Source organism: Anarhichas minor, unplaced genomic scaffold, assembly GCF_050575085.1.
Source record: "Anarhichas minor isolate MPS153535 unplaced genomic scaffold, ASM5057508v1 ptg000007l, whole genome shotgun sequence".
NCBI classification, from domain to species: domain Eukaryota; kingdom Metazoa; phylum Chordata; class Actinopteri; order Perciformes; family Anarhichadidae; genus Anarhichas; species Anarhichas minor.
In genome coordinates this window covers 5,920,260-5,936,445 of record NW_027466453.1, presented here as the reverse complement: position 1 = coordinate 5,936,445, position 16,186 = coordinate 5,920,260, and the positions used below count along the sequence as shown (strand labels likewise).

At 44.5% G+C, this 16,186-nt stretch overlaps 1 protein-coding gene across 3 annotated transcripts; it reads right to left on the bottom strand.

The window, feature by feature from the left end:
* Nucleotides 1-4,330: 4,330 nt before the first annotated feature.
* Nucleotides 4,331-12,617, bottom strand: ldlra (low density lipoprotein receptor a). Of its 3 annotated transcripts, none has more exons than XM_076080054.1 (19): nucleotides 12,454-12,617; nucleotides 9,854-9,979; nucleotides 9,619-9,741; nucleotides 9,068-9,451; nucleotides 8,857-8,979; nucleotides 8,632-8,754; nucleotides 8,399-8,518; nucleotides 8,025-8,150; nucleotides 7,437-7,608; nucleotides 7,125-7,352; nucleotides 6,861-6,979; nucleotides 6,618-6,757; nucleotides 6,355-6,496; nucleotides 5,485-5,622; nucleotides 5,302-5,399; nucleotides 5,010-5,181; nucleotides 4,775-4,855; nucleotides 4,507-4,670; nucleotides 4,331-4,387 (listed from the first exon to the last, which is right to left on the bottom strand). In XM_076080054.1, exons 1-19 carry the CDS (start codon nucleotides 12,494-12,496, stop codon nucleotides 4,331-4,333), a joined length of 2,679 nt encoding a protein of 892 aa, XP_075936169.1. In that variant the 5' UTR covers nucleotides 12,497-12,617. The 3 variants fall into 3 exon arrangements, with proteins under 3 accessions (XP_075936169.1, XP_075936170.1, XP_075936168.1); XM_076080055.1 differs by having other exon boundaries at nucleotides 5,010-5,235; nucleotides 5,365-5,399; XM_076080053.1 differs by having other exon boundaries at nucleotides 5,010-5,399.
* Nucleotides 12,618-16,186: the final 3,569 nt, after the last annotated feature.

Here is a 16,186-nt window from a genome sequence, read left to right as displayed (position 1 = left end):
ATGCTGTAATCAGAAAGAACCGTGTTCAGAAAGCTGAATGTTACGGCTTCCTCTCTGAAATGAATACAACGTCATGAGAAGAAAACACTCCATGACTTCTTCAGCAGTATTTTTGTTCCATTCATCTGTGAAAGTAACTGGAATGATCCAGCTAGTGCGTGACCTTTGTGTTTGAATTAATGATTGATGATGAAACTTTTCTTTGAAAAACAGATATTTTCTGCGGCTGTGCAATCAAGAACAAAATGTCTCGATTACTGCTTCGACAAAGAATGTCGAAAGTCGGTGAGGAATCAGGAAATGCTCACGCTGATTGATGGTGCCCTTGACATAGCTGTATTAATAATCAGCATTTTCTCCAGAGAGTATTCTGAGAGTCGCCATGAGCTGCTTGTTTTCTTGTCTGCATCTTTTACTATACTTTTCAGCTCAGCACTTCCACTCTTCCACAGCCTTGAACTTTGCACGTGTCATGCGTGTTGGTGGGTATGATCACAGATCTGCAGTCACAAAGCAGCTTGTTATCCCTCTCTGCTCAGACAGCTGTTGTGGCTTACTTTTAAAGCTACTGCAGAAATGGATTTCAAATGAGAAATAAAACATTGCTTTTTAAAGCTACAGCCACAAGGTGGTGTGTAAACACATTACAAAATGTCCATGGACATGTTTACTAAGCTTTACTATACTGTTGGCTTATAACAAGCAGATCTTTTTAAAATAATTTCCAGATGAGTTGAATTATTTTGTAATTTGTTGCGAAACTATTTTATAAAACAGAGACCTTCTGCCACTCACAGTGTTGATTTTCCTTTCTGTGGGCTCACGTTGTTGGGGGATTTCTAAGAAACTATGGTTTTGCCTTTCACTGTGACGACATGACTTTCTAGGAAGAAGGTCTCGTTTCCGTAGAACTACAAAAACACATGTGGCCCCCCTTTTAAAAAGAGTGGGAGAGAGAGAGAGAGAAAAAATAACACAAACCCTCACTTCACGTTTCCTGCCATGTCTACATACCAAAGATGTTGGAAGAAAACAGTGGAACATGCTGCCGTACATTATTCAAAACCTTTTATCTGCCACATACAGTAAGCTGCATTTCAGCCACATAAAAAAAAAACAGAGAGGGAAAGTATGGCTTTGCACAATCTAGTATTAAAGGGAAAAAAGTGCCAATAATATCCAAACAGTACGGGAAAGACATTTCTGAACAATTGACAAATAGATCCCAACCATATCTCATGTAGTTTTTACTTTAGATGAGATCTGCTAAACTGAAATGGATAGAAAAAAATAGGTTCAAATAAACAACCAGTCTCTTACCCTGCACACTGTTACATTATATAAGGCAGTACTTCCCAACAACAGGTACTTGAACCCCAGAGGGTACTGCTGCAGGTGCTGCGGGTATGTGGAAAGCTGAGCTACCAACACAACAACAAAAAATAGCAATTTATTAAAAAATATATCCACATATTTGTTGAGGAGATAAACGGTCACAACAGTTAGATACAAGAAATTGAAAAACAGTCAAAATAGTTAGCTTAAAGTAATTGATATAAAGTTGAAATAGTTAGCTTAAAGTAATTGATATAAAGTTGAAATAGTTAGCTTAAAGTAATTGATATAAAGTTGAAATAGTTAGCTTAAAGTAATTGATATAAAGTTGAAATAGTTAGCAAAAAGTAATGAATAAATTGTTGAAACATCCAGCTTGTGCTCCTCCGAGTAGCCTAAAATGCCAACTTGACCAAATCAAGGTAAACGGAGAGTTTCTATTGGTATTGCATTTTGCTGTTGAATTTGGAAAAGAGGAAACATGGGGGGGGGGGGGGGGGGGAATTCACAAGAACATTTAGTTCAGTAACTCAACTGTCAACAAGTTATGCATTTATGTAACTTCAGGAATGAGTCTTCAAAAACCGAACCCAGACAGTAGTGATTCTAAAATAAATAGAAGCATTTATTTATGTACAGAAAATGTTTAAAGTTTACAACAAAGTTGAAAACATTGACATTACCAAAAAGCAACAACAACAAAAAACCAGTTAAGAACAAATATTTACATTTATGAACACTATATTTACACACTTAATCTGCACTGTGAGTCGGTGACTGTGAAACGACACTATATACAGCTTCACTTGGGAAAGACTTCTATGAATCCATTAATTAATCCACATCACATGGTGGCTGTGACTAAGTGGAGAGCGGGGTCGTCCTTCAATCAGAGGAATCGGCGGTTCGATCCCCACTGCTAGTCGCATGTCGATGTGTCCTGGAGCGAGACACTTAACCACAGAATTGCTCCCGTAGCTGAACCTACGGTGTGAACGTAGATAGTCTGATGGGCAGGTGGCATGTACCCCTTCCCTCAGTGAATGATGACAAGTAGTGTGCAAGCGCTTTGATACAACACAATAACCTGAATGTAACACTCACACATTCCTCGATTAATGCACTGTAAACAGATGAGGATTTTATACAAATCCACTGAGTTCAATAGCACCGACATGAAGATGTGAACATAATATGGCATAAAAGGCACACATTTGTCAGCGATGAAATGAAGGAGCTTAAAAAGCTGGTGAAAACTTTGTTTTTAAAACCACGATAGGGCACATGGCTTTCTTTCGTCAGGAATGCTGGAGGCAAGTTCAAGATGTGGTCCTGAGGGAGGTTGTAAATGTACACGTGCCACGGCACGGAGCATAAGACACGGCCCCACTGTAAACATGTGGTTGCAGCAAAGCCTTTTAGTCTTTCCAGGAATGCACTAGTCCCCCCCCCCCTCCCCCCCCCCCCAGAGGGGCATAGGGGTGGAAAATTTAACAGATGATCACAAATCAAGAGGATGCTGAAAAAGTGTTCGGAAGAACTCTCAAAACAACAAGACAGCTGCTGAGGAACGTTGTGTTGTGACCACATTGTGGTATGTGAAGTCTGAGGGCGATCACAGAGTACAGTGTAGATCAAGGCACTGACAGAGTGTGCATTCTTTGTGGCTAACAAAGAAGCATTGTCTTTAGCTCACTTTGGGTGATATTTTCGCTGTACTACTGAGGCAAAGACTGGTGTTAAAGTCAAAGTTATTGAGACTTATCGAGGTCACACTGGTTGAACTGGCTCGGAGATTTGTCGCTAGTATCAGCTGATGTTCCCCTTCTGTTTGCTCAACTCTGAATCCGCTCTCGTGTTGTGTTTGTCATGTTCTGGTTTTCTTGTTCCAGACAAACAAAGAGACATTTGAGGAAATATATTTGCCTTCCCGGCAGGACAGTTCAATGAAAAGATTGATTCCGCGCTCTTAGTTTAGATTAGCTTAGCTTGGTTTAGCTTAGCATAAAGACTGGAAAAAGAGGGAAACAGCTAGCCTGGCTCTGTGCACAGCTAACAAAATCCACCTCTGAAGCTCACTAAATGCTGTTTGTTGTTCCGTACAGAAAACGAAAGAGTATAAGCAACAAGTCCTACTGCTAAGGTGAGTTAATCGCCTCCTGGCTCAAGCTTCATCATTTCAGGAGCTGTAAAAGAATTTGGGGAATACACTTATTTGCCTTCTTGTGGAGAGTTGGATAAGAAGATTGATACTACTCTCGTATCTGTTTGTTAAATCTGTGAATGAAGCCAGCCGCTGGTTAGCTTAGCTTAGCACAAAAACTGGAAACAAGGGTAAACAGCTAGCCTGGCTCTGTCCAAAAGTAATACAATCCGCCAACCAGCATCTCTACAGCTCCCTAATAAACATGTTATATCTCGTTTATTTATTCTGTGCAAAAAACACCTCAGCAAAAAAGCGTAAAAACTACAATTCTCACATGGCTAGCTGTTTCCCCGCTGCTTACAGTCCATCAGCTAATCTAAGCCAACCATCTGCTTATGGTAGCTCTATATTTACCACACAGATATGAGTGGCCCAAAAAAAAGCAAATAAGTTTTGATAGTGTTCCATGAAAAAGAAAAAAATTATAAGAAATGAGCTCAGTGATGCATGAAAAACAAGACATTGTGTGTCAGTGACACAGTTCTGTAGCTGCATCATCAGAGTCACACTTACGGGATAACGGGTTCAAAAAAATACATTCGATTGAGGAATCCACCAACTGCTGATTTGGTATGATTTGGTTAATGGATTGTCAACCTAATGGGGAAAACAATGTTTCTCCCTGTTTTGTTCCTACTGTTGAGCGCTTGATGTCTGTGAGGATATAGTGGTTCTGATCCTGGCTTTGACTTCCATATCTTTGTGCTGTGTGAGGTAAAAATAAAACATACAAAAAGGACATCCAAGGTAGCTTATCATTGAGGCTCTTCTTTCCACTCCGACATTTTTTCAGTTTTCTGTGAAGGTTGGATTGTCTGCCTCTTCATCCAAGCTCACAACTTGTCTCTGAAAGGACAGCAAATAAGAAGGATGTCAGATGTAACACTGTAGCCCGTTTGTGCTGATTGCAACTAAATGTACTAAATTCAAACAGGCTGAACTGTAGATTGTGAGACTGGACTCACTTTTGGGTAGGAGTAACCGTCAGGGCTGTGGCTCCTCCAAATGTGCACTTGGTCCTCGGTGGTTTTCTGATAGACAGGGTTGTCAAAGTGAATGGTGTTGGTGTTCTTCAGCCTGTAGTTCCTCCACAGCAGCACGCCACCAACAGCCACCAGGCAAACGATCGCTACATGAGGCAGATATAGGGAGAGAGGTGAGACATGACGCTCGACGCTGACTGTATTTACTGCGAGGGAGCCGCCTTCGCAGCAGCTGACAAAAGCAACTCACCCAGAGGCAATGCAATATACAGAGCTATCGGGGCAGGCGAGGCGGTGTTGGGGACAGCTGCAGCAAAGCCATGTCTGAAATCTGAGGGAGTAAACACCAGAAGAGGAGTTAATGATACACAGAGCTGACCTGCACTATACACATTCTATGTCAGAGCTGAGGGCAATGCACTCAAACATAACAAACTCTGTGAAATGGTCAATGGTCATTTAATGGTCACCATTATGGTACTTGCCTGGAGAGGTGACCGGAGCCCCCGTGGTGGTCTTGGGTATTTTAGGGTTCGCCGGCTGGGGTGACGGGGTCCTTGGTTCAGGTGTGATGGTCCTTACAGGAGGCTTGGTGCTGCGTGGCACTGGCCTGGCCGCAGTGCTGGTGATAACTATGGGCACTGTGGTGGTACGGACCTGGGGCTTCGGTGTGGTGTGGACCTGGGGCTTCGGTGTGGTGTGGACCTGGGGCTTAGGTGTGGTGTGGACCTGGGGCTTAGGTGTGGTGTGGACCTGGGGCTTCGGTGTGGTGTAGACACGGGGCTTAGGTGTGGTGCTGGATGGCTCAGGTGGCTGAGGAGGGGGGTCGGTATCTGGCACTTGAGGCTGCACGGGAGCTGCAGGTGTTGGCACAGCTGGTGAACAAAAACAAAGGAGGAGTGAGTGCTTGAACTTAACGAAAATGTCTAATTTAATGACACAAATTAAGATTTTACATACCAGGTACACATGTCCTCATATCCCTGGCTAACATCATGTTATCTGGACAGACACAGGTGTATTTGGGGGGATGTCTACCCACTTGAGGAGCTGCCAGGCACAAGAATTCACAGCCGGATACCTGGCACCAATCCCTCCCTGCAATGGAAAAGAAGATAACAATTTTACTATAATTTAAGCGCTTTACATGTCATGAAGCCATTATCAGAGAGTGAGAGTGCTATCCATCTTCTCATCAAACTTTCAGCAAGAATAAGTCTATTTCACAAAACTTTGAACTCTTCCTTCAAAGCCACTGATTTAATCTCTGATACTTTCACGGTTATTTCCCAGATACAGTCTAGTGACCATTATGGGTTCGGACATCCATATATCTTGCCACTGTAACCCAAACCAGTGCAATTAAGTAGGATTAGAGCACAGGTTGACAACCAACCCAATGCAAAATTAGCCTATATAATATTTTATCATATGTCATAATGATAATAACATAATAATTATTATTTTTTCCCCAAACAATATTGTTTCCCAGTAGCAAATGCTCTGAGGCCTGGGGGTTGGGAACTTGTTGGTGAGAGGGGTCTAAGCATGCAATACCTGGGTGTGTTCTGGTTTTGGTGCTTTTCCATTAAGTGATACTTACAACAGAAATTATAACGCAATCTAATTAATAATACCAGTGAATGAATAATAAACATTACTGCAGGTGTTTCGACACCGATGTTATACAGCTGTGGCCAGGGACGAACCTCCGTCACATTGGCAGCAAATGACAATGTTCGGCCAAAATTCAATATTCAATAAATATTCAACAATGATCTGATATGTGAACACATTCCTGAACAGTGTGTGGGCAGTGGTGTCTCTTACCAGCGGGCTGTTTGAGGTTATGGTAGAGAATAATGTCATCCGGTGATGAGAGGTGCTCTGCCACTGGTGTGATGTCATCACCCGTCAGCCTGTTCGCACTGAAGATGGCATTGTTACTGGCGTCTGTCCAGAACACTCTCTCCTAAAAGAAATTTAAAAAACAAAACAAAGCTTGAGCATTTTAAGAGACTACGGGGACGGAGTAGTAGTGGTGAGGCTCCGGGTTTGTGTGTTACAGAGTTTATCGGGTGGTAAACGTCTACCTCAAACAAAGTGAGGCTCAGCGGGTGAGCCAGCTTGTGTTCGTCGATGATGAGGGTGCGTCGGCCACCGCCCTGTGCGTCGATACTGGAGAGGGTGTGCAGCTTAGAGTCCACCCAGTAGAGCCGCTGGTTCAACAGGTCTGGGGGAGGAAGCAGGCAGGGGGGAGGGGGGTCAACCGGTCAGACCACTGTTATTCATGTGAATAGTTTAAAAAAAACAAAACTTGCAACCGGAGGCTTTACCAAGTGTAATTCCATTTGGCCACTCAATGTTGTCAGTGACCAGAGCGGTGCGGTCTACTCCGTTAAGACCCGCCTTCTCAATCTTAGCGGGATTCCCCCAGTCAGTCCAGTACATGAAGCTGGGAGGACATGTTGCAAATGAAACGTTGTGAGTCAAAATGCAGCCATAAATACATAAATTAAGTCCGTACAAAGCATGGGAAAAAGAGAGTCTAGGAAGGATTTAGGCATTACTGAACTTTCTATTAGTGCTATTAGACTTACTTGCTGTGGGAGTCGAGCACAATAGCGCGAGGTTTGGACAAGTCTTGGTGGAAGAGAGTCTTGCGGCGGCCGCCGTCAGCAGTTACGACGGAGATGGTGCTGCGAATACTGTCGGTCCAGTACAGGTTACCGTGGATCCAGTCGAAAGCGATGCCTTCCGGAGCCTCAATGTCGCTGCCGATCACCACGCTGTGCTGAGCGGGGTCTTCGGCCGAGTCCAGCGGAGCTCTGGAATGACAGTGGAGAGCTGGCGTCAAGCCGGAGCAGAGGACACAGAAACGCTACCTTCATTCTGGTGTCATTGTCGCGCACCTGTAGATCTTCTTCTGGGAGATGTCCGACCAGTAGATCTCTTTGGCGGCCATGTTCATGTCCAGAGCCACGGCGTTCTTTAGACGTGGGATTACTCTGGTGTACTCACTTTTGTCCAAAGTCATCTTTCTGACTTCATGGCGGTTGGTGAAGTAAAGGTAGGCTATTGTACCTACAAAAGGTGACAGGTGATTTGTTAGTCATTTCATGGAAATGTTTTCAACTGCTAACAGCTGATAGCTAACACCATCAAGGGAACCATCTTGTTTCATCGTTTCTAGGCTCTACAGATCTGAGACGTGCCCCTGTTAGTAGAGCACCATGGAAGCTGAGAGCTTGGCTCCTAGCAATGCCGGGTCTCAAATGTCAGTCAACCTTTGCTGCTGGAAACACCCACTCTGAGGCCTAAAGCTAAGACACTACGACCACAAATAGGGGTCCATAATTGGTTCATCCTCTTTTGAAAAATGATTTATTTCATTCTGCTACAGTGGAGAATAATCCACACTAGGAACATATTATCTTCATGCACGTAAGGCTATTCATGTAACAAACACTGTTGAAAGAACACTGAGGGCTGATATTCACCGATGGCCTTGCATGCTTTGGTTGCTGGGTCAACTTGGTAACCCTCCTCGCACTGGCATTTGTAACTGCCGATCTGGTTGATGCAAATCTGGCTGCAGGTGTCAGGGTTGGCACACTCGTCAATATCTGGATTCAAAGAAGAGGGGGAACATTTTTTTAAACAACAAAAAAAAAGGATGCTGAATCATTGTGTCCGTAAGAATTATGGGATCCCTCTTGATCTGGCAGCACAGACGGTGACATGGAAAAGGTTGTGTCAGAGTAACCTCCATCAACATCTAGCAACATCTAGCAACATCTAGCAACATCCTAATCTAACCGAAGTGTGGACATAAATCAAGTGACTATTTATTTTTTGTTTGGCAGGGTATTACCTTCACAGTGCTTTTTCTCAAGCAGGCGATACCCAGCGGGACACAGGCACTCGTAGCCGATCTTCAGGTCATTGCAAATATGAGAGCAGCCGCCGTTGTTGTACAGGCACTCGTTGGAGCCTGTAGGGGAGAACATGACAAATCATTATTTTCTGATGCTGCAGACACCCTCATTAAATACATAAAAGTAGTAATTAAACTGAGAGTGTTGGATGAGAGGCCTCTGTACTCACCACAATCCCTAAGAGGCTCATCTGACCAATCCCTGCAATCACGCTGCCTGTCACACACCTTCTCCATGCTTATGCATTCCCCACTGCGGCACTTGAACCTGCTCGGGCCATCACAGTGGGTCGCTGTGGAACAAAAGATTCAGTTATACAGACCACACAGACTAGAGGTTTTGCGTTCGGCTGCTGGGCAGCCAGGATCAGAAGGGTGAGGGAGGAGATTGGTACCATTGACGCAGCCCGTTTCGTCGCTCATGTCCGAGCAGTCGTACTGATGGTTGCACTGGTGGCTGCCATGGATGCAAGTGCCATCGCCGCATTCGAACTCGTCGGGGCGGCAGGTGGAATGTACTGGGGAGCAAAAGGCCGACATGTGAGCACAAGAGGCGATGACTCGAAAAGCGACAGCCAAGAGGAGGAGACGAATCCGCACGCTTACCACAGTCGGCTTCGTCTGATCGATCGGAGCAGTCGGCTCCACCGTCGCACTTCCAGCTGCTGTGGATGCACTCCCCACTGCCGCTGCATCGGAACTCCAGGGATGAGCACTCATGAGCGGGAGCAGAGTCGGGCGCCGTCGTGCCGCAGTTCTGGGGCCACTCGTCGGAGCCGTCGGAGCAGTCGGTATCACCGTCGCAGGCCCACAGGCGGGGTACGCAGACGCTGTTGTTGCACTGGAAGGACGCAGCGCTGCACGTGACGGGCGGGCAGGAGGCCTCGTCGCTGCCGTCGTCGCAGTCCGTCTCGTCGTCGCACACGAAGGAGGACGACACGCACTGGCCACTCCCGCAGCGGAACTCGCCGTCCGTGCACCGCTTCGGCGCTGAGAGAGAGAGGAGACACAACAGGGCGTGGGAAATCACTTCAGAGCAGGATAGGAAGGAAGTGGAAGGAAATGATGGAGGCTCTGGATTCCAGAGCGCAATAGAAGAAGACAAAGCACATATGATTAAGGAAGCAGAAAGACAGCCTGTAGTTAACTCGGCTTACCACAGCTCTCTTCATCAGCTCCATTCTCGCAGTCAGATTTTCCATCACAGCGCCAGGTGCTCGGTATGCACTGGTTCAGGCGATCCGCGCAGCTGAACTCTGTCGGCCTACACGTTTTGGCCACTGGAAGTGACATACGCAGAAAAGGTTAACTGAAGACTATGCAATCGTCACACTGAGGGATTGAAAGGTACGCAAAGCGATCACAAGTCCATCCTCGCGTCATGATACTCACTGCAGGTACCAGGAAGTTCATCGGTGCCGTCTCCGCAGTCGTCTGTGCCGTCACACACCCATCTGACCGTGATGCATTTCCCGTTCCCACACTGGAAGTGGTTGGTTCCACATGTTGCCCATGCGTCTACGACAGACAGATATAAACACACAGCTCAGCTAAAAGGGCCAATGTTTTAGTTATCATCTATCAGGGGCTGCAAATGAAATCACGTGGAATAATACTTCTGCATAACGCTATTGAACAAGACTATGAGTCTAACTTTTGCTACTTAGAACTAACCCATGCACTGTTTATAAGACTAAACAAAGTACAGCTGAGGCTGATGGGAATTTGGGTCATTGTCGTTATACTCTGGCATGACACACACAGGTGCCTGTTGGTACTTGTGTAACTAGGGCAGATGAATGGTTAAACCGCGAGTCAAACAAGGACACTCTCTATTCGTCAGCCTGCATTTATCAGCCTTTATCAGGGCGCTGCCGATATGCCAAGTAATACACAATAGAAATCTCATTTTCCAGTCTGCTGGTTAGAAAACACTGAAGACACAGAGTGGCCCTCCCAACCCCCCATCTTCTATGGACCAGATGAAGCCACTGAACCAGAAGGAGCGATTAATTAGACTGTACATCAGAGAGACAGCGCGTCATGAAAAGGTACTCGGGGCCATTTCTACCCCTCTGGCCCCTGGGGGGAGGGGGGGCTCCAAACCCCTGAATGGCCACCTGTTTCTGAAATCGGGCGGAGGGAGGTGTTTACCGGCAGCAGCACACACCAGCAGCACCTGGGCATTTAGCAGCCATCAGAGTCGATTTTTCTTTTAAATTCGAATTACGTATTTATGTCTAAGTATTTACATTTTCATAAGTCAGTGCCCTATAAGATTGGTTGGGGGAGAAGACAAATCATGAATCATGCATGGCCATGAATGGCTGACAGCACAATAAATCTTAGCAGCTTTCCAGTGAAGTCAAACATGTGGTGCCATCGGTCATAGTTGATGCTTTATTTAAACAAGGAGAGGCTTTATTTCTTCCACTAAAGCTTGAGGAAATGTTGTAGTATTTTTATATGACTCCAAATGACTTTGGACGGTCGGATTACAGCGGCTGTGAAGTAAATCTACTACTAGCTGTTAAGCCAATCATGTCTTTATGGCTCCTTGTGAAAGGGCTTCGCCATAAAGATAGTCGTTGGTTTCACATTGACAAACCTGGTCTTATCACAGGGATATCCTTGTGGGTAAAACAATAGAAAACATTCGAAAGGTTTAACTCTCAGCTCTTTTTCCCTGAACGGTGAAGCTTTTTACTTTATAGATAAGCCCCCTTATCCCGAAACCGATGACACGTCACCCAGACCCAAGTTCACGTTGGTTGTTTACTTAAAATGTTCAGTAGAGGTCAGTCCTTGATTCGTTATTGATTGAGTCCAAATCCACGCTGGGTGAAACAACAAATGTGCCCAGTTTGCGTGTTTTATTGATTGGACATGAAGTGATTGGCAGAAAGAGCGACAGGAAACTGCTCATACTAAATAATTTTGGAGCAATATCTCGCGGCCAGAAAGTTGACCCCCCACCACCATTGGAGCGAGATTAAAACCATTAACAGAAATAAGTGATCATTTTGAATTTTTCCTCAAATAAAGTAATGTCTTTTCCAAAAAGCGTGTGGGAGGCCAACTATTTGCCAACACGGGGGACGGGACACGTTCCAGTGTTGCACATAACTGATGTGTTAACGCGGATGGGGTGACAATCAAACAGTTCCAACACGTCTCACCATTTTCCCAGAACCGACACACATGGGGAAACAGGTCTGACGGTGACTTCACATCGGCTCAGGCCTGCAACCAAAAGTGGAGGAATGCTGGCGGAAGACAATGTTTGCGTTGGAGGATGAGTTGGAGGGCTTCCCATTCGTTTCAACCAGGGCGTTTAAGGTGAAGCACAATGGGAGACAGAGCCTCGTGCAAACAGGCTGGATTATTGCATCATGTAGGGGGAATAATGCTGGTAAAAAAAAATGTTCCCATGATGCTTTTTTTTTTTTTTTTTACAGTGATTAAAATGCAAGCTGCGCCAAATCCCACACTATGAATGGCAACAGCTTCCAAACAACTGGCTTTTCAGAAACCCCGCTTGACATCTACACACACAGACAGTCTTCACACTGCTCGAACCTCATTGGCTGCAGGAACCTGCTGCGAGTTGAGCGCCACTGAATGAAAGGCACAACAACAAAAAACATGCAGCTCCATTCAAAAGCCGGCGAGGATCAAATAAATGAAAAAATATATAAAATATACAACTGTAAGTCATCTAAAAAAAAAAAAAAATCATGACGACTAATAGATAGAGGATTTTAAATTATAGGAAAATACGAGGCCGAGGTCGAGTGAAACATTCATCGTTGGAGCGGAGAGATTTGACCTACATTCTGTGAATAATTGCGTCTCCCCCCCATCACCTTGCATGAGGTGCTGTCAGAGGAGTGGGCAATTAAAACACACACGGACTATTTTTTTTTTTTACATGTGTTTCAGGCAAAACAAAATACAACTATAAATGCTGAAGTTAAAAACATTAAACTTACTTGTCTGAACAAGGGAGCAGAGGAGAAACAATAACAGTGGCATGTTTTCCAGCCGCACTGGAAGACGCTTCTACACCTGACGCCTGCTGGCTGTCTCCGGAGAGTTATTGTAACGCGGTCAGGGATGTGGAGTGCTGTTTGGACACCGGTGGAGATACAAAAAAAAAAAAAGGCCCTCGTCGTCGCCTCCTGCTGTAATTTAGAGATGCTCGCGCTGGAAGATCAGGGGAGGGATGCTCAGGCACACTGTTCTGTTTGACAACAACTTCGGAGCCATTTCAATGTGGTCCATCGGTGGGCGGGGCCAAGCGGGGGGCCCCCGGGATGGGAAGGAGGGTGGAGGGAAGGCGGGGTCCGGAGTGGTGTGATTTCTGGGGCAAACAGCCAGAACAATCGGAAGGCGGGGCCTCTGCGGAGACGGATTTACTATGAAGTTTAACCCTTTCCTGGAGGCACCCGGGAGGGGGGGGGGGGGGGACGCACACACGCGCACATGTTTGGAGGCTGGAGACGTTACATAAGTTTCATTCCCTGAAGGCTAGCCAACCACACCGCTATACATACAGGGGCGGGGGGCCAGGAGTTTAGGAGACCTGGATGAGTGTTTGTCCGGGCTCAATCAAGATCAAGATGATTTTGAGAACGAAGTCGAACTATTCTGAGAGGAAATGAGAGAGTAAAGTCGAAAATTTGCTATAGAAATATATATATTATATATCAGCTTTTATGTGGGGGATGTGATGACCTGAAGTTAGACCAATAAGAACCGTATTACTAAAGACTTTACGGATTTTACCTTTGGAAGAGCAGCGGGAAAGTACTATACTATCAGGAACACGCAAGGAAATATTGTGTGAGTATAGGAAGAGAAAATAAATTATAATAATTACAAATAAATAAAAATAATGATGGGTCTTTTTCCCTCATAATACTATGAATATCATAATATTACAACTCGTTTATTAAAACATGATGACTTTTTCCTAACAACCATTTGACTTTTTGCCAAAAAGAAAAGAAAACAGCTTTTTCTTAATATATTTAGTTTTTCTAGGACCCCCCCCCCCCCCCAAGTAAATAAGATGTTCCCAATAAACTGGTTTGAAGTCCAGTAGTTGTCCCCAGATGTGTCCTGGGACAGTCTATCAGCCTGCCAACTCGTTCAATATGTAAATAATAGCAAACAACCCGGTCAACACAAAGCGGTGGCCCAGTTCGTAAGGAGATAATTTACTTATTCTTATCTTTATGTAATTCTTTATGTAATACCTTTAATCAACTAAAAAACAAAAGGTGTACCGGTGAGTGAAAACTTTCTAATACGATACTAACAACAGCCCATAAAGTCATTAGCGCAGCTTTTATCTTCATATCACCAACTTCCGGAATTGAGGTTAGTGACATCTCATAAAAAGAATAAAAAAAAATAAAACATGTTATTTCAGGTTCAAAGTCTCAAACTCTGCCGGTTCCATAAGATAGTTTACAGTGAGATTTGCATCAGAGGAGGAGATAAAGTACAAACAACCTTGAACCAAGCACAGAGCGTCATATAGTTCAAGAATACGCCTCTGAGTAGTTAGTGATAGGACACAGATCAATAATAATCCAGATGTTTCTTTTGAGGAAAACAATGGAAGAGGCGCTTGACAGTCAACGCTGTTTTAAAAAAAAAGGAAATAAAGCACTTTAGGGGAAATATGATGTTGGTCACAGTGTGTCGACCCTGTTACTATCACAGGAAGGGATATACATTCCTTTTGTGTTGAGCAGGTCCAGTGTATCATGCACGACCTTCAGGGTCCAACGTGCACAGAAACTATTAAAGTTGTAAAGACAGTATGTGTGCTGCTCTGAGCACGTGAGACATCCTCACGTTGGTCCGTCAGCGGTGCGTCTCCCTTCACCTCGGAGCTGAAGATCTACGTCACAGAGGCTGCTGACGGACTTCAAGGATCAAGGCCGAGTACCCAGGTGCTGAAAATGTACTTAGCAAACGTGGATGTATACAAAGCAAAAGTGCTGATTCTGCAGAAAAGCTACGAGAAATGTTATGTTTTTTTGGTCATGACACCACAACAATGTATTGTATCATCACGTGTTTCTTGTGTAACATTTCCACCTGCTGCAAGTCTGTCACATACACGTAGTGGGGTACAATGTACAATGCTTCCCAGAGGTGGAAAGTAACAAAGTACATTTATTCAAGAGCTGTACTTAAGTACAAACTTGAGGTACTTTACTTTGTACTTCAACAGAAGGAAACATTGTAACTTTTATTGCACTACATTAATCTGACATCTGTGACAAACTAAACATCCAACTGCAACATTCAGCTACTGCTTATACGTGTTAGTGTGTCAACATTACTGATCCAATAATATAACACTGAGGTGGTGCATGATGAATACTTGTGTGTGATACTTTAAGTACTTTTAGTTGGCAATACGTCGGCTCTTTTACTGATATTGGAGCGTTTTCCACATGATGATGTGCGTTTTCTTGATGATGTTTCCTTCTGAAATCTAGTAAAGTATTAAGTATAGAAAGACGTAAATACTGAAGTACAACTGCCTCTAATCTGCATCTAAGTACTGTATTTGAGTAAATGCACTTTGTTACTTCCCAACACTGGTGCACACATTGACCTCCCATGGACTCAATGTTGCTGTTACATTGATGAACACCAGAGCCATGCGCTGTACAAGACACATTTTCCGTCCAATGTTCGGCCTCTCTCAGAGGGCGAGCCCGCCCACCTCCAGGCCCACAGTGCTGCACGTCGGGCTGCAATTTAATAAGATGTGACAAGGAATTTTCAGGCCTCTGCTAAAACTGGGTCCTTTGGGTGACCGACTGTGACACAGGAAAGGTTTTCAAAACTGCGCCGGAGTTAACCTCTAACTTCCCGATGAGATGTTGGCGGTTTGTTGTCCACATTCTCCTCTCTTTCATGCCCGATTGAAAACAGAGCAAGGTAGAAACTCCTGATGTTTCCCTTGATAAAGAAACAAAAGTACATGTGAGGTAAAGCTCCTCTCACACCCCTCCACTATAACTCTCCCTCTCTTTCATCATGCACAGTCTCAACCTCCTCACCTCAGCGTTCTGTCGGGTGAGAGAGTTTTGTTTCTATGGTAGAATCAAAGCACAAAAAGAGATTTTGGGGCTGAAATTTAATATTTCAGACATTACTTTTGTGTTTGTGTTCAGCTATCAATCACCCCCATGGAAATGCCACCGGCCAGCTGGGGGACACATTTCAACTGTGGCCCCTTGATAGGGAATGTTGCTCCTAAGAAATCGGCTTCATCACCTTGGCCCTGGAACGGAAGATAAGACTTACACTGTGATGCAAGGGGATGACAACAGTAAAAGGCTGTGAGGGGAAAGTTGGTGAAAAGCCTCCTGTCTTTCTTACTTCTATTACTTTTCAGAAGGACAAGTCAGGTTTATTCCAGATTCAGCAAAAATATCCCGGCTCCTAATCTTTTATGTTATATACAAACAGATCTAAACAGAGGATATTCATAGTGGAAACAGCCAATGAATCTTGGCTTAATGACAACTGTACAAACACATATTCACACGGAAAAATGAGTCTGCTGGGGGAGTCATGCTGGGATAACTGTTCCTCTAAAACTCAGCCGAGGCAGGAGAAGTCACTCACACGGCAAAATCATAGCAGATAAACCTTCATGTTTGTTCAGGTGCTGAAACAATCATGCGAAGA

What these genes read in the sequence shown, in the direction of transcription:
- ldlra (XM_076080053.1), bottom strand. Translation starts at nt 12,496, where the DNA reads ATGCCACTGTTATTGTTTCTCCTCTGCTCCCTTGTTCAGACAA. An exon ending in GCCAAATGGAATTACACTTG is followed by an intron (nt 6,758 to 6,860) that starts GTAAAGCCTCCG and finishes TTCCTCCCCCAG; the next exon opens with ACCTGTTGAACCAGCGGCTC. An exon ending in TAACCTCAAACAGCCCGCTG is followed by an intron (nt 5,623 to 6,354) that starts GTAAGAGACACC and finishes TTTCCATTGCAG; the next exon opens with GGAGGGATTGGTGCCAGGTA.